The sequence below is a fragment of the Neofelis nebulosa genome, chromosome 16, assembly GCF_028018385.1.
Source record: "Neofelis nebulosa isolate mNeoNeb1 chromosome 16, mNeoNeb1.pri, whole genome shotgun sequence".
NCBI lineage: Eukaryota > Metazoa > Chordata > Mammalia > Carnivora > Felidae > Neofelis > Neofelis nebulosa.
The window spans coordinates 61,273,322-61,289,599 of NC_080797.1; the positions used below are offsets into that span (position 1 = coordinate 61,273,322).

At 52.7% G+C, this 16,278-nt stretch overlaps 2 protein-coding genes across 6 annotated transcripts in view; both read right to left on the bottom strand.

Moving 5' to 3' along the window:
• Window positions 1-16: 16 nt before the first annotated feature.
• Window positions 17-4,659, bottom strand: DHRS13 (dehydrogenase/reductase 13). Of its 2 annotated transcripts, none has more exons than XM_058704261.1 (5): window positions 4,369-4,659; window positions 4,153-4,271; window positions 3,018-3,141; window positions 2,525-2,848; window positions 17-845 (listed from the first exon to the last, which is right to left on the bottom strand). In XM_058704261.1, the coding sequence occupies exons 1-5, from the start codon at window positions 4,493-4,495 to the stop codon at window positions 403-405; spliced, it is 1,137 nt and encodes a 378-aa protein (XP_058560244.1). In that variant the 5' UTR covers window positions 4,496-4,659; the 3' UTR covers window positions 17-402. The 2 variants fall into 2 exon arrangements, with proteins under 2 accessions (XP_058560244.1, XP_058560245.1); XM_058704262.1 differs by having other exon boundaries at window positions 2,525-2,836; window positions 4,369-4,654.
• Window positions 4,660-6,978: 2,319 nt separating this feature from the next.
• The window catches only part of PHF12 (PHD finger protein 12), a 41,860-nt gene continuing 32,560 nt past the window's right edge, over window positions 6,979-16,278 (bottom strand). For 2 of the 4 annotated variants that reach the window (XM_058704247.1, XM_058704249.1), the window contains exons 8-15: window positions 14,803-14,961; window positions 13,429-14,224; window positions 12,052-12,177; window positions 11,252-11,395; window positions 10,132-10,230; window positions 9,305-9,387; window positions 8,600-8,738; window positions 6,979-8,253 (exon numbers count right to left, since the gene is read on the bottom strand). In XM_058704247.1, coding sequence (XP_058560230.1) covers window positions 7,919-8,253; window positions 8,600-8,738; window positions 9,305-9,387; window positions 10,132-10,230; window positions 11,252-11,395; window positions 12,052-12,177; window positions 13,429-14,224; window positions 14,803-14,961 — 1,881 coding nt within the window. In that variant the 3' untranslated portion in view covers window positions 6,979-7,918. Of the gene's footprint in view, window positions 8,254-8,599; window positions 8,739-9,304; window positions 9,388-10,131; window positions 10,231-11,197; window positions 11,396-12,051; window positions 12,178-13,428; window positions 14,225-14,802; window positions 14,962-16,278 lie in introns of all 4 variants that reach the window. The other 2 variants (XM_058704246.1, XM_058704248.1) reach the window with 1 other exon arrangement.

Consider the following 16,278-nt stretch of genomic DNA (forward strand, 5'->3'; position numbering starts at 1 on the left):
CGTGGTTGCAACGGGCCCAAGTTCAGTAAATCTCCGTGTTGGCAGTGCATCAAATCACAACCCCCCACGTCCTCATCCAGAGCCGATCAGCATCATCCAGAGTGGGGACCAGAAACATGGAATTCAAATTCTTGAGAAGCAATGTCTGGCACATTAATCACGCCCCCACCCTCACCTCTCAATCTGGGATTATTGTTATTCTCAGGAAGAAATCATCGCCCATGATTTCCTTCCCCCAGGAAAAGAGCCGCTCAGAAGAACACAACTTGAAGCTCCAGAAAGGAACCATGGGGGTAAAACCTGCAAACCCCTCAGTGCCCAAGGCATGGCCTGGCATGCAGTTCAGGTTTTCAAGGGCCACCAAGTGCCATGGAAAGTACCCCAGCCTGGGGATTAGGAGATTTAGGGCTCAGGTTCAGTTTTAACCTGAATTCGGTGTGTGACCTTAGACAAGTCTGGTGAATTGTGAGGGATGGCATGGGGTTCAGAAACTGTGGGCTCCTCAGAGAGGGGGCTGCTCCGGGAAGATGGGGTCCCTGGGTCCTCAGGCTGGGGGTCTTCGTCAGGTTCGGCATCCTGGCCAGGCCCGAGCCCTGCCAGCCTTTTACTGGCCTCCCACAGCCGGTGGGCCGCACGATCATCCCGGGCGGCTGGGGGCACCTCCTCTACATGGCAATTGGCAAAATATCTACCACTGAGAGGTTCAATGCCCTCCTGTAGAGCGCAGTACAGGGGTGTCTGGGCACCCCCTCTTGGCGTCCGCAGCACCAGCCAAGCCAGTGGGCGCAGAAGTGGGCTCAGCCATCCAGGAACGTGGCGCAGGAATAGCTCTGAGTTCACAGGCCCTGTGGACGGGAAGAAAGGCAGGAGTGGGTGAGGACCCAGGAGAAGAGCAATAAGAATGAGGCTACAAGGGAGTGGGGAATGGAGTCCAGTTCCAGGGAAACCAGGAGAGTATTTGGTGGGCATTCAGGACCCCCACAGGGTGACCTCACTCATTTCAACAGCAAGCTTCCTCCTCTCCATCTAAACTCCTGTACCTCCTCATGCCCCAGTTTCTTCATGCTGTGTCCCCTGCCTGAGGAGACATCTTTTTTCCTAGCTCAAGTCCCGCTCCTTTGTTTAGCCAGCAAACATATATTAACTAACACCTATGGTAGACCAGCCACTGTTTTGGACATTAGAGATGTGGAGTGTAATAAAAGCTTGATAAATGTTAGTTGTGATGATTACTGTCACTATTATAATTAAATAGTTAATTAATAAATTAAATAAGTTAATTAATAAATTAATAGTTAATTAATAAATTAAATAAAGTGAGCCTTAGGCAAAGACCATCTAAAATGTAGTATGGTAGGGGTTTCCGGGTGGCTTAGTTGGTTGAGTGTCCACCTCTTGATTTTGGCTTAGGTCATGATCCCAGGGTCGTGGCATCAAGCCCTGCATCAGGCTCTGTGCCGAGCGTGGAGCCTACTTAAGATTCTCTCCCTTTCTCCCTCTGCCCCTCTCCCCTGCTTGTACGCTCTCTCTGAAAAAATAAAAAATAAAATAAAATGCAGTATGGTAAAATGCGTAGGACAGATCTTGTTATCCTGTGATCTGTTCTGTAAGGCAGAGATGGGTTTTATTCATCAGTGAAGTCACTCAGACTAAAAGCTGAACTTCTAGAACTTCAGTGGACTTCTAGACCCTGGATGACCCAGCCCATCTCTATACCTCATCTCTTGTCACTCTCCTCCTCTCACTTTGTTCCAGCCACATGGGGCTTCTTGGTCTTTCTCAAGCACACCAGGCACTTCTGCCTCAGGGCCTTTGCACTTGCTATCAGTCTGTTCTTTATACTCTTCTCCCCTGAAAGCCACATGGTTGGTTCATCTCCTTCAGGCCTCTACTCAAATGTCACCTTTTCAGTGATACCTCTTCCTTGCCTGCCGCAGAAAAAGCAGCACCTCCCGTCATTTCATATCCCCGTCACTGTGCTTTATCTTTCCCATGGCACTTTATCATCACCTGTCATTGTAAATATTTATTTATTAGCAGTCCTCCCCCTCCCCAAACTAGAATGTAAATTCTATAAGGAAAGGGTCTTTGTTTTAAGTTCACTGCTCTATTCCCAGCACCAAGATTAATGCCTGGTACATAGTAGGTACTCAGTAAATGCTTTTTGAACGAATGAATAATTATCAGCTATCATCATCATCATCATCATCATCATCATCATCATCACCATCATCGTATGCTGAGTTCAGTCATATGGATGGGTTCTTGGGGTGAGAACCTGGGTTTTATTCATTGCCATTCCCTACCCAGGAGTCAGCATCTGAATTAGTGGTGTGAGAGGAAGAACCCAGACAAGGAGAGCCTCCTTCCAAGATCAGCAAGGAATAGGTCTCTCCTTGTACCATGCTTCCTTCCTGTTCTGAGCTTCTGTGGCTCAATGAGAGGCTAAGGGAGCACAGGATGGGTTGAGGACGGGAGAGGGGGAATCAAAGCAAAGCAGAGCAGTCAGAAAGCCAGGCCTTACCTGGGTGGGCCGCATAGCAGGTGACACCAGTACCCTCAAGCTGAGTGGCGAGCTCCCTGGCAAATAACACGTTGGCCAGCTTACTGTCGGCATATGCCCGCAGCTCCTGCTGCCAGCCCACCACTGGGCGGTCCAGGCGTGTGAAGTCAAGGTGCCCTCGCCGGTGGGCGGCTGAGGATACCACCACCACGCGACTGGGGGCGCATGTCTTCAGCCGCGGCAGCAGTAGATGTGTCAGCAAGAAGGGGCCAATGTGGTTCACTCGCAGCAGCAGGTTAAATGGCTCGTGGGTCCGGCCACAGGAACTGATCCCTGGGGCGGGGGCTAGATATGAGCAACTGCTCCAGAGGGATCCCCGAAGGCCTCAGTGTCCCCGTTTGTGAGACAGCGGTAGGGGGCACCCTTTCCATACATCCACTGCCCCTTGGTAAGGCCTGGCTGGAGGGGACGGTTGCCCACCCTCTGCCCCCCTGCAGAACCTGCTGCCCCTCACCGGCATTGTGGATGAGGATGTCCAGCCGTGGCTCAGAGCTCAGGAAGGCAGTAGCAAAGGCCCGCACGGAGGCCAGACTGGCCAAGTCCAAGGCCATGAAGATGACCTCATTGTTCCCACTCTCCTGTGGGGCAGCAAGGGCTGGGCTTGTCACCAGGCACCTCTCTCCTCTTCCCTCTCCCCAGGTACCAAATTGTGAGAGTCCACCCCCTACTTTGACTAAGATCTGCCCCTGTGCATTAGAATGTAGTGGACAAGTATGTGGACTCTGGATGCAAATTTTGACATTGCCTTTTATTAGATAGAGTGTGACATTAACCTCTCTGGGGCTCAGGTTTCTCCCTGAATAATGGGACTAAGGTAATACCTATTTCATGGAGTTGTGAGGATTCAGTGAGTTAATATAATGTAAAACGCTTAGAACAGTGCCTGGCACCCAGTCAGCACTGTGTAGGTAGTACTTGCTGTTATTATTATCATTCCCTCTTCCCATTATTGCTTATCCTAAAATCTGCAACAGACTTCTCATTGGTCTCCCCTCATCCACTCCTGTCCTCTCCAGTCCAGGCTCCGATAGCCACCGAGGGTTTCATTTCAAAATGCTATTCTGACAGTCCATACCCCACTGAGTCCACACGCTGCTATTCTGACAGATCCAATGCTTCACTGTATCTCCACTGCTCATCCTATAAAATCCGAGTTCTTCAATAGGATCTAGAAGTGCCTCCAGAACCTAGCCCTGGCTCAGGGGCTCCAGCCTCTTCATTTTGCCTCTTTCTTCCATATTTCGCGCTCCATACAGACTCAATAGATCTTTTCTTTCAGTTTTTTTTCCCCCCTAAATCAAATCAGCTCTCTTGCCTCAGGGCCTTTGCATATGCTGTTCCCTCTGCTGTTCCCTTCCCTACTGTCTTTCATTAGTGTAACTCTTACCGATCCTTAAACATCTTAGGAACAGCAATTACTTCCTTCAAAAAGCCCACTTCCTAGCTTTCGTCTGGTGTCCCTTCCCTGTGTGGCCAGAGCACCAGCAGACCCTCTTTTCTGCACTTAACGACCAGAGTTGAGGAAGCCGCTCTGTCCACCCCCTCCGTGTCCGGGTGTGTTCGTTTGTTGCTCACCCTCTCCCCCTCACCTGGCGGAGGTCGAAGGCCGCCGCCTCACCACGTTCCCGGCTCCGGCAGGCCAGCACCACGCGCGCTCCCCGGCGCGCCAGCTCCAGCGCCGTCATCTTCCCGATGCCGCTGTTGGCGCCTGCGGTGGGCGGGCGGTAGCTGAGCCGAGGCGGACGGGCCGCTGACCCCGCCGCCCGGCCTCCCCGCCACCAGCGCGCCCGGCCTCCGGCACTCACCCGTGACCACAGCCGTGCGGCCGCGCAGGCTGGCTATGCCACCGCAGGGCGGGGCCTTCACGAGGTTGTAATAGACAAGCACGTAGGCGCCCAGCAGCAACCCCGCGCCCAGCAGCAGCGCCTCCATGCCGGCCGCGCCTCCGGGCTCCCGCACAGGCCCCGCACCACCCTGGATCGGAGCCCGTCCGGCGGCTGCCGAACCGCCTCGCACCGGCTCGAGCCTCCCACAAGGCGGAGGCAGAGGCGGAGGCGGGTGGGAGGCAGGGCAGGGGTGTGTGTGCGTGCGTGGGAGCGTGGGCCGTGCGAGCGCCCCCTAGGCATGCGTCTACGTCCTCTGGGTGTGTGCTTGTGGAACACCTAGGTGCGCGTGTGCTTTGGGGCCCTGGCAGCGCCCTCTAGGTGTGTGCCTGCGTGAGCTCCTTCCAGATGTGTGATCGTGTGCAGGGGCACCCTGGCTATGTACATGAATCCACCCACTCTGAGTGTGTGAATGACTCTGTGAGTGTGTAATGTGCCCACGGGCTCTGGGATTGCCCCTCAGGTTGTGTGTGTGCCTCTGGATCCTCTGTGTGTGAGCTCCTTGTGGGTGTGTACTTGCAGGCCCAGGAAGTACCCTGTAGGTGTGTGCCTGCGTTAAGTACCTTTTACGTGTTTGTGCCCATGTGGGCCAAGAGCCCCTCCAGGTGTGTGCATGCCTCTGTAGTCTCTGCCAGTGTGTGCACTTGAATGAACATCTCCGGGTCTGTCCTTTGTGGACATGCCCCTTAGCTGAGGACTTGCTGGAGGGGCTCACAAGGTGTGTGTGTGTGAGCCCTCTGGGTGTCATCTGTGCGAAGCAGACTCCTTCCCTTCTGGAGGGATGTGTGCACATGAATGCTGTTATGTCTGAGAGAGAGACCAGCCCTGGATGCCTTGCCCTCCCTCCATAAACAAGTCCTGCAATTCCTTATGCTCACTTCCAGATCTCAGCTTCTAGAATGCTTCCTTATTCTTCCTATAGAGGCCAGAGAGATGGCACAGTGGCCAGGGTGGCACCGCCCATCCAGGGCTGTTAGGAGTCACTCCTTAATTAGCTGTATCTCCGCGCCTCTGCCGCCCATCCCCTCCATTTCCCACGGGAAGCAAGAAGAGACTGAAATGTAACATCTGTTACCTGACCTCCAGGAGAAAATTTCTCTGGGATGGTCCTCACAGGTGGTAGAAATAGGTAAAGAAGCTCCCCGATTCAATGGAGGAAGTGACTCTGACAGCACGGTGGGTGGTGACAGCTTAGGGAGGCACAGGTGAGGGTATTCCTGGCCAGGACAAGGACTTGCCTGAGGAAACCATTACAACTTAGCACCCACTGTTTCACACGTGTGGTGTGCCCCATGGTACGGTCAGCCTTGGAGATACTGAGCGGAACAATAGGTTTCTGCCCTTGGAGAGTTCAAGAGGCCCATCAGGGCAGGGGGAGCAGAGTGGTGGAGACAAAGCAAGGCAGGTAGGTGGAAGCCAGGGACAGACCTCAGATTCCAGGGGGAAGTTCTACTTGGCTGCACTAGGGATTCGGGGTTCAGTTGCAGATGCTGTAGGAAGAGGCTGGGAATGGAAGATTAATGGAAAAAATGGATGCATACTCCATCCTCAAGGCAAAGTCCTGACCTGCTAACCGGTACCAATTCCTTGAACCCTTGTGGGACAGACACACGGGCGATCCCTGTGTCCTGTCTTCAGGAAAAACATCCTGGATAGTTTCTCACGTCAGGTCTGAGAGGAGGAAAAGGATGGGAGCTAGGTTCGATGGGAGGGTTCCCAGGACCTTAGGATTAAGGTAACGCAGTAGAGTCATCTTCCGATGAGAAGCTGCAATTGTAGGGAAGTTATTATGCTTGGTAGTCACGTTGAGTTGCGGCTCGACTGGGTCTAGGGATCGGATCTCTCCTTTTGCTTCATGATGCTCCCCAGAGACGTTTGAGTTGACAGCCCGCTCCACACTAGATTCTAAGCTCCAAGAGGCTGGGGCCGTATCTGTCCTGTTGATTGCTCACATCAAGTTCCCTAGCCCAACCCCCAAGTCCTAGCAAAGGCCATGCACAGAGGAGGGAACTCGAGTGATACTCGAACAAGTAATTGCTGCCTGCCCAGCTAAGGCTGACAGGGAAAGGATAAAAACCAGGTGCAGACTCCTCCTAGAGGAGATGAATCAAATACGATAGCAAACAACTGCAATCGGAGGCAGCCGGAACTCCCGAGGCTAAAGCTTTTAGACCAGAATGCAGACGTCTCCTGTCTCCTGACAGGTCCTGTTTTAGTATCTTGGCTTTGAAGTCAACAGGAGCAGGGACCTGCACACACTTGGATTCTTGCAGTATGTGGTCAGGTCAAATGCTTCTCTCAAGTCGCCCGCGAAGCCAGGCAACAGCCCCGCCCTACCCGATGCACCCAGACCCCTCCATTTTCCCACATCCACCTGGGGCTCACTTTTCTCCAAGACCTCTGCTCTCCTGACCTCCCTTGGGGTCTGAGTGTCTTGGAATGAGACCAGTTCACTGAGACTGGGAACAGGATCTTGGGGAGGGCCCCCTCTGAGGGTGATGACAGGTAGGACAGACAGGCAGAAAACATAAGTTGAAGTATTTTTGTTTTTTTATATACAGAATACAGGAAAGTTTCTGTAAAGTCTAAAACATTACAATTACTATGTACATTGGTACTACTTGGGGTTGGGGGAAGGGGAGAGGAGGGAGCCAGGGGTGGGAGGAACAGGAGAGAAGTGGCAAGAGAACAAAAAAAGGAGACGAAACAGGTTTACGACAAAAACGTCTTTGCTACAATAGACAATTTGAAGAAAACGCTCTACCACATGTAGTACTGTACAGTTTTTAAAAACATTGAAAAAATGTCATCACTAGATGTATTTACACAAAATCCAAATACACTTTTCCTTATTTGAAATAAAATAGATGGACAGCCAGAAAAAGAATTCATTTCTCATTTGTCCATAATACACAGTAGCTACCTGTAGTGCAACCGCTGCAGAAAAGGGAAAATAACTCGGAGGGTGGGAACCACGGAAGTCGGGTGGGTAGCGATCTTTATATTAAATAAAACAATGATATTGTATAGATTTTGCTGTATGAAAACTGTATTTTTTTTCTTTTAATATAAAACTATTGTCACTGCCACAAAATAGAACAAGTTTCTGATTATTTTACAACGGCGGGCGAGGGGGAGGGAGCAGGAGGCGGGTGGGGAACGGTTTGGTGTTGGAGGAAGTGTCCAGACCATCGGCCTTCCCCTCCCTGCCCACGCTGTTCCTCAGCTCGGGTCTGCCGCTTTCCCATGAAATGTCGAGTACAAATATATGTGCAAATGCCCCCTAGAACTTGAGAAAAGAAAAAGGATTTTTAAAAAACAGTCAAAAGGTTTTCTTCATTTCATGCAAAGATTGTAGTTGGAGGGTTTCCGGTGGAGTATAGAAAAAACCCCGGGCTTGGTTTGTGTACATTTTTGCATTGCAGGAGTCTCGGGTCGGGCGGACGGGCGGGCGACGGGGTAGCCGCCAGTCCTAGGGAACGGAGTTGGAACGCAGCACGGGGCCCTGGTGGGGCTTGAGAGACAGCTTCTCGGCCAAGACCCCATCCTGCAGCAGGCCAGCATCGCCTTTGGGCTGTTTGGTCGCAAACTCAGTGATGCTGAACACAAACTGCAGGCACCCCAGCTTGATGTAGCTGCCGTGGTGCAGTAAGGCCGTGCCCTCCCAGCCGGCCCCACTGCCCCCAATCAAGCTCGAGCTGCTGGCTTTGCAGTTGCAGGGTCTCCGCTGTGGCCCCTGGGCCTGGGAGCTCATCATGGCTGCCTCCTCACTTGGTTCTTCATCCTGTTTCTGGTGCCGGCGGCGCCCTGGGAACAAGGAGGGTGGTCACGGGACAGGAACAGTGAGCAGCCAACCCACCCAAGGCGGTTTGCCAGCGCTGGGCCCCTGCACCTCCCCATTCTAACCGCTATGTGACCAGGGCTGAGGGACACCCGGAAAGGGCCAGGGGAGTCTGAAGTCCCCAGGCAGGTGTGTGCCTAGCACTCGCTTCTCTGTGGTCTCCCTGGGCCCGCGAGCAAGGAGAGCCTGGCCGACGGGACCCGGAAGGCAAGAGAGCAGGCCGTCGGCAGAAAGCCAGAGCCACCCTGAGGGGGCCTTAAGAGAACATGTCCGAAAAAATGGCCGGCTTCGTGGCCACAGGCTCCGACTTACTGATGACACTCTGCACTTTGGCAACAATACTGCTTGGGGGGGTTGGCGGGGTCTTCTCAGAGAAGTCACATGAATACAGCACATTGTCCACCGTTGTCCCGTGCTCACTGTAGTTTAACAGCTCATAATGTTTGGTATTCTGAGGAGGAGGAGGGAAGATAAGATGTGTGGTCTGCTGCGTGGGGCCTGGGGCTAAGGGGAGAGAGGACACATGGAGAAGGCTGTGCTGCTCTACCTGGGGAGCTCTCTTTGTTCCCCAGTCAAGCCCCCCTGCCCTGTCTCTTTAGAATGGGGCTCAAGACTCACCTCCTCAGGGAAGCCTACCTTCCTAGTGGCCCTCACCCCCCCCCCCCCCCCCCCCCCCGCTCTCCCACCACTGCTCTACTCTGCCTCCTGTAGAAATGCTATTCGCTGGCACAGAGGGCCTGGCTTCCTTCTATGCAGGTCCCCTCCCCTGCTTCCGGGTGGGCTGCTGAGCCCGTGACCAACCTCAGGAGAAATGGTAGCACCGCTCCTAGGGAGCGTTAGTCACGCACGGCAGGATGCCCTTTCACACCAAGACCCTTCTACTCCAGGAATGACAGCGAGCGAAGAAAAGAAGACCTCCCACCTCCCTTCCCCTCACCCAGGGCACTGAACAAAACCCTGGTGCCTGGGAGAGGCCTCAGGCTGTGAGAGCTCTCCCACCCCTTCCCCACCCCTCACCTCATCATAGAATATGCAGGCGTGTTTCCCAGACACGTAGTTACAGTGACCATAGTTTGTAAGGCACACGTCCATGTCAGCTCCTGTAAGGTGGCAGGAGTAGAGGCAAAGGCAGGCAGAGAACAGACGGTAAGGTGTATGCATGGGAAGGTGGGGGGCAGGGAGTTAGCTTCTGGGTGGGCACCGGGAAGACCTTAGGGGGAGACTAGCTCAGGGCCCCTTCCTTGTATATTTGAACAAAAACCAACGTCTTTTCCACGCCCCTTCTGAAGAACAGGTGTCCCTGCCAGCTGATCTCCTTCAGAACATGTGGCTGCTGCCCAGAAGGGAACAGTGAGCTCCTGAAGAGGGTGGGTTATTTCCATGAGGGCACAACATGGGGTGAGGGGCTCATAAATCCTATCTTTGGAAAGAAAGGAAATTTCTAGGCCAAAGGCTAATCTGACTGTCCCTCTGTACAAGATGCAGGACTAACTGAAGGTTATGGGTGTGTGAGCACCATCACTTTTTCAAAGACCTCCAGGGACAAAGTATGTGCCCTCTCCTCCGGTTTTATCTGCTTGTTTAAAATGCCTCACTGAGCAGCAGTCACGGCTGACTTTCCCCTCTCCTGATATCACGCTGGGCCCAAAGCAAAAGGGCTTGAGGCAGGGAAGACAAGCAACCGATAGTCTCCTTTCTTAGTCCCTCTTGCCCAGATATCTGCTGGGTTAAACCAGTCGGCCCGAGGGAGGGTTTCCCTCACCCCTTCCTGGCCTCCGCAGGAAGGGGTGGTAGTTTCTAGGGCTGAACAGATGCGGTGCCCCCCCTGCCCCCAGCTGGCTCACCTGTCCCGATGTAGAGGGTTCGATAGCACATGTTCACAGCTCCTCCCAAACCCAAGAGAGGGTAGAACACAGCTCGGGCCTGTACTTCCTTTCTTTGCACTACAAGACAAACACAGGGACAGGATCATTCAGAAACTCAGAACCTGGACCTTTGGCTCACGGTCTAGAGAAAATAATCCCACTAGATGAGTCATCTTTAAAAACTCACCTTGGACACGGGGCTGCTTCAGGGTGGCACTCTCTCCCCCCACCCACAGCATTTCCAACACGGGGTAAGAGAGACCATCTTTGAAAGTGGTCACAGAATTCAAAGATGAAAGTACTTTAAGTTCCTGGGCTGACTGGTTTATCAGGGATATACCAGATGTACTATAGGGAGGCCAAGCAAAACAACAGTAGGCACAGACCAGTGTTTCTCGAACTTTAATGTGCATAGGAATCAACTAGAGATCCTGTCAAAATGCAAATTCTGATTCTGTGGGTCAGAAGCGGGGCCTGAGCTCTGCGGCTCAGTAAGGGTTAATGCTCAAAGGAATATCCAAAGCAGTTAATGTCTTGGGAAAAATTTTCAGGAGACTAGCCCAAATGTTACTTTATCATCATCATCATCATCATCATCATCATCATCATCATCATCATCATTTTTTTAACGTAAGCTCCACACCCAACATGGGGCTCGAACTCCTGACCCTGAGATCAAGAGTTGTATGCTCTACTGACTGAGCCAGCCAGGTGCCCCTAGATCAACTGCTATTCTGCTTCTCACCTTGAACTTGAAAAATTCCCTTTTGGGAAACCTTTGTAACCCAAATATTTGGAAGTAGTTCAGCAGAAAGTGCACCACATATACCCAAAGGCATTCGTAGCTGCTTTGTGTGTCTCAAAGCGGATGAGCACGAAAGTTACAACAGACTTCCCCGAGTCTGACGTGAAAGCTGTGGTTGCGATTTTGTTCCAGCTTTCTGGGAAAAGAAACCACGGCGCTTTATTAAGGCCATCAAAGGCACACATGGAACACTGAGATAGTCAAAGCCCAGACTCCTCAGGAGGGGAGACGGCCGCTCACATGCACAGGGGAGATCGGACGGTGGGCTGCGGCGGCAGGGGTGTGCGTGCGCACCTTCTGTGTGGTGCCCTCCAGAAGCCAGCGGATGTGCCCCGACACTGCCCGGTGAAGCTTGGACCCGGGAGGGGAAAAGCTGATGTATTCTCTGCAAGGCCAGAAACTTGATCAGCTTCTCGTCCAGCATATTTATCTCGATTTCTATTAACCAAAGAGAGAGATTAAAAAAAGCAGCTGAGGAGGAATTGGAATGTGGAAGTAGGTGAGGGTCACAGAGCAAATAGTTAAGCATTTCTAAAATCTAGCCAAGTGATTTTTCTCGACCAGGCGAGAGTACAAAGTGGCCTAAGGATCCAGAGCTCAGCATCTCACTGGCCGTTTGCAGTGAGATGGACCCCAATGCAGCCTGTGCAGATGCCTCTTGCAGTGGGCAGCTTGATTTTAGGTTAAGTGGTCCTAGAAAGGTAGAACAAAATAGACCACCTGCCTGCCTGTGGAGGAGGCCTGGATGTCGGACATGGAGGCTTAGATCTGCTACCCACCCTCTCTTCAGAGGTCAAGCTCTGCCTCCATTCTCTTTGACTTTGGGAACAAGGCCCTCCTGGTTTTATTCTGCCTCAAGTAATTCTCTTCTCACCGGTTCAACTTGGTCCCACTCTCCTTTCACCTTGGAGTCTGTGTATAAGCACGTGTAGAAGGCAGAGGTGGCAGGGAGCCTTCTTCCTTAACCCACATCCCCAGCCCTCGGAGGTCAGGCATCCCTTCTGTTCCTTTTCTGAAATGAGCTCGAATGCCACGCAGGGACAGCACCTTCACGCAGCAGCAGCTGGTGGGAGAGCAGCAGCTCACGCACTCACCTCCATTGACATCCATAAATGCTCGCAATGAGTTGGTGAGGTCCACCATGGCAGTAGAGTTGGCTGGGAAAGAGGGTACGGTTAAAGCGCTTCCTATGGATAACGTGCCGGGGCTGACCTTGCCATCTGGGGACGGAGCAGGAAGACTGTTACTTACGTCGCCTGAGGGAAACCCACCGGTCCAATCCCCCACTGCCGAGACAGGTCTGGATTTCGGACCCAAGGTGATGTTCCCTTCTTGATTCTCACCCCATAGGCTCTGGAACTCCTAGAGCTAAAAATGTGTGGTGAGCAAGGGCAGATGGAACGACAATGCACCCGGGCACGCAGGAGTCTCCAGAGCACGGAGAACCAGTGAAATCTACTGCTCTGGGAAATGTGGTAGGGTGGCTTTGTTCTCTGGGCCGTGACTACCTCCCTGCTGCCTCCAGTCATTCAACTAAGTGGTGCCTGCCCCTGCGTTTCCTGCCTCCTGAAGTTCGACTCACAGGGTGCAAGATCTATCCAGGCTGGTATTTAGAGGTAAACAGAGACAGGAAAAGAGCCTGAGGGTAGGGGCCATCCTGGGACCAGGGGCCCCCATGCAGAGAAGTCACAGTCACCTGGTTACCGAGACTCCCACCTGACTAGGAGGCCAGCTTCAGTTCAGACGGGAGAGACCACAGGGGGTTCCAGCAGCATCTGAAACCTGGTTCAGATGCCGGGGTCAGCAATCTCGAGGTCCAGAGTGCTGACTGGGGACAGCTGAGAGAGCAGGTCCACACTAGGCCAAGTATGGGTGTAGGGGACCGCCTTTCTGCAAGTGGCCCAAGGGTGAGCTTCTGGGCGGGATCAACCTCTTTGGGCATGCCACTCTGCAGCTATCCTGAAAGGTGGTGTTGCTTTCTAACTCTGCCTTCCCTGGCATGGAAGCTCCTTCAAACCAGGGGGCTCTGAGAATCTGGATCAGGTGTGACCTGGTCTCTGGTGTGGATCATGAAACACGGAGGCCATCACCTAGAACCTCAGGCTGGCCACAGGGGTTCCAGAGATCATGCTGCCTTTCTCTAAGGTGATGGAACAAAACAAGCAGAAGACTAGGCCTGAAATGGGAAGGTGGAGTCAGGAGACCCAGCCGTGGTTCCGATCCTGCCACTGACTCGGTAGGTGACCTAAAGGAAATCACTTAAACTTTCAGAGCCTAAGCAACCCCACCAATAAAACGGGGGACAAGTTAACACATGCTTTCTCCTCTATCACATAAATGGGGAGAGGACAAATAAGACCGAGATCAAAGTCCTCTGAAATATGCACAGGAACGTAAGTGTTTTCTGAAGTTTAACTGCCAGAAAGAGCATGAAACTACTCCAAATCACCCCCAGGTTGAGCACCACTCACCTGATGATGGCGCTGGTGAGCAGAATCGTTGGTTGGCTCCTGTGGCCAAGATACCATCTCCTGCTGCTTGGGGGGGAGTGAGCACCCGGGTGGCATTTGGGGGTGAGCCCAGTGGCCTTGAATCTGTCAACGGAGGTCCTATCTGTGATTGGACAGTCTTTCTTTGCAAAGTGCTGGTGTTCTCGATGCTGGCACAAGAGCTGGGAATGGAAGGGGGCAGGCTTGGGACAGGAACCAAACTCCTCTGGGGGCAAGAGCTGGGGCCAGTGGCATTCTCTGTCTTCACAATGATGCCGACGGTGTGGTTCTGAAGCCCCCCAGCCGCTGGTGGCGTGAGGGGCCGGGGCCAGCCTTGTCGGTGGGAGAGGCCTGGTAACGGGGTGTTGGCGCCTGGAAGTCGCCGGGGGTCCGTGGAATCGGTGGGGTTGCTGTAGAGGTGTGGGCCATTGGCTTTCACCTCTGTGCTCACTGGCCCGTTGGCAGTCCCGCAGGGGGCTTTCTTGGATTTTTCCGCACAGGAACTGCAGCTGATGTCCTCTAGGGCTGGGGGCTGGTGGGGTGGAGAGCAGCTCAGGGAGTTCTGGGAGCTAATCCCCGAGGGGCAGGATAAGGGGCAGTGGGAAGGTGTAGGTGCCTTGTCAGCTGTTTGCAGGGAGGTGGTGATTGAGCTGTCAGTCACAATAACAGGCTTAATATCAGCCTTCTCTGTCTGTTCAGAGTCCCAATGCGAAGGCATCTGCTTAGCAGATAAATGTTTCAATATGCTGCACTGGAGCGCAACAACACTACAGAGCCACTGCAATGGAAGGAGAGGAGAGGAGAGGAGGGTGAGAGGCCTGGGAGGCGCTGGTCCTTCCTGCCCCAGAGGCCAGGGCTACAGCACAGCTGATAAACACTGTTTCCAAGGTCCCACTGCAAATGCCAGAAAAGGTGTGCTTGACTTCTGATAAGATTCCATTTCCATTCCCAAGCAAGACTTGTTGGTATACTCAGCAGCCAACACCCTGGTCGGCAGAGCTCACCTTGTGAACCAATATCCAGCAAGTACCCTAAGCAACTGCTGTGTGTCCAGCCCTATCAGCTAACCTCTCTATGGGTCTACTGGTCTCTTTCTGCAAGACAGACTTGCTCATCTCACAGCACGCTGGGGGACGGATGGAGAAAAACAGACTGCTTGACTGTATTTCTTTTACTTGCCTCAGAATATCAGCCAGAGGTTCTCTCTGGAATATTCAACCACTGGGGGCTGGAGAGTGGGGGTCGGTGGGATTGCAGAAGATGGGGATGGGAATGGCACTGAGGCTACTTCCAGTAACAGCTGTGGTGAGAAGGAAGGAAGATTGGCTTTGGAATCCCAGCCCTGCCTTCACTCACCTCTTGCTGCTCTGCCTGGGTGGCTAAGTGCTCAGAGTTCAAAAGGTGCGTCTGTGATTCCTCGGGGATCCCGTTGCAGATCAGCTCCCCATCCCGAATGGCCGCGGGTGCAATGAGAGGGGGTGGAAACTGGTACTGAGATTTTATAGCATCGGGAACCTGTTTAGTATAGAAGGAGGAGGAGACGGAGGTAGTGCCGACACGTCCAGTTGATTCTGCCTCTTCTGTCTGCGGTGCTGATGCCCGCGGGACCATCGTGCACTCTGGGGTCCACTAAGACAAGGAGGCTCAGTGGGCTGCAACCGCTCTGTGCCTCAGACACACACGCATTAGCTAGAGAAGGCACAGAGCTGGAAACGACAGGCGTGCGCCCCGTCCCCCACCTTCTTCATTCAGGTCTACGGCCCGCAGAAGCCAGAAACCATTGCTTTGGCCTAAAGAAGTGTAGGGCTGACACTGGACACAGCTTCAGAGTGGTACTCTCTAGGCTCTCACTGCTCAGCATCAAGTTTGGGAGAGTAAGCCGTATCTGAGAGGTAAAACGTCAAAGGAGGTCACATTTACAGTGGAAATGCTCAGCACGAAGTCTGGCCTGTGATAAGCACTCAGTCAATGTCAGTTTTCTTCGTCCACTCATTCATGACTCATGAAACTGAAGACCTCTTTGTTGTACAAAGACAGAAGACACGTTCTGAATCATGCCATGTAAGGATGAAAGAGCCACACAACAAGCCAAGAGTCATTCATACATTCAACCAACATTTATTGAGTACCTCCTGAGTCTGGACACTGTACCCAGTCCTAGAGATCCAGAGATGAAGAAAACTTAAGCTCTGCCCTCAAGGAGCTCACAGTCTCGTTGGGGGAGATAAACATTACAATACAGTGTAATGGGTCCTAGAATAGAGGCATGGCTAAGGAACTATTAAAAATATGGAGGAGAGTGCTTGTTTCTGTCTGGGGGACAAGGACAGATTTTATAGGAAGGCAGTATTTGAGACTTGGAAGTTGAGAACTTCCAGGCAGACAAAGGGGAAATAAGGGTAGGGGAGCAGCATATAAGGCAAAGAGATGTGGAAGCACATGACGGACTTGGAAAACATTTGGAGAACAGATTTGGTGACCGAGTCCCTATGGAGGATAACAGAAGAACTGAAAACGGTTCCCAGAATTTTGCCTTGAAGGACCGGGTGGAGATTGCGGTCATTCACTGAAACAGGAAATACAAGAGGAAGAGCAGATTTGGAGGCAGAAGACTTTCGGTCTTGGGTAAGTTGAGACTGAAGTGTCTGTGGGATGGGCAGACAGATATGAATCCAGACATGAGGAGAAAGTCAAGAGATATGGAAATGAGAGACAGCACCATTAACGGTGGTGGCTGGTGCCATGGGCTTGTCCAAAGTCAGACAGGAAGGGGAGGGGGAGGAATGGAGTGGTAGGCAAGCCTAAGGTTGCCCCCCTTGGCGAAGAGTGAAG

Excerpts from the sequence above, each read along its gene's own strand:
- DHRS13 (XM_058704261.1), bottom strand. The coding sequence starts at position 4,495 with ATGGAGGCGCTGCTGCTGGGCGCGGGGTTGCTGCTGGGCGCCTACGTG. Across the intron at positions 4,272-4,368 it reads CCGCACGGCTGTGGTCACGG|GCGCCAACAGCGGCATCGGG; the intron begins GTGAGTGCCGGA and ends CGCCCACCGCAG. Across the intron at positions 3,142-4,152 it reads CGGCCTTCGACCTCCGCCAG|GAGAGTGGGAACAATGAGGT; the intron begins GTGAGGGGGAGA and ends GCTGCCCCACAG.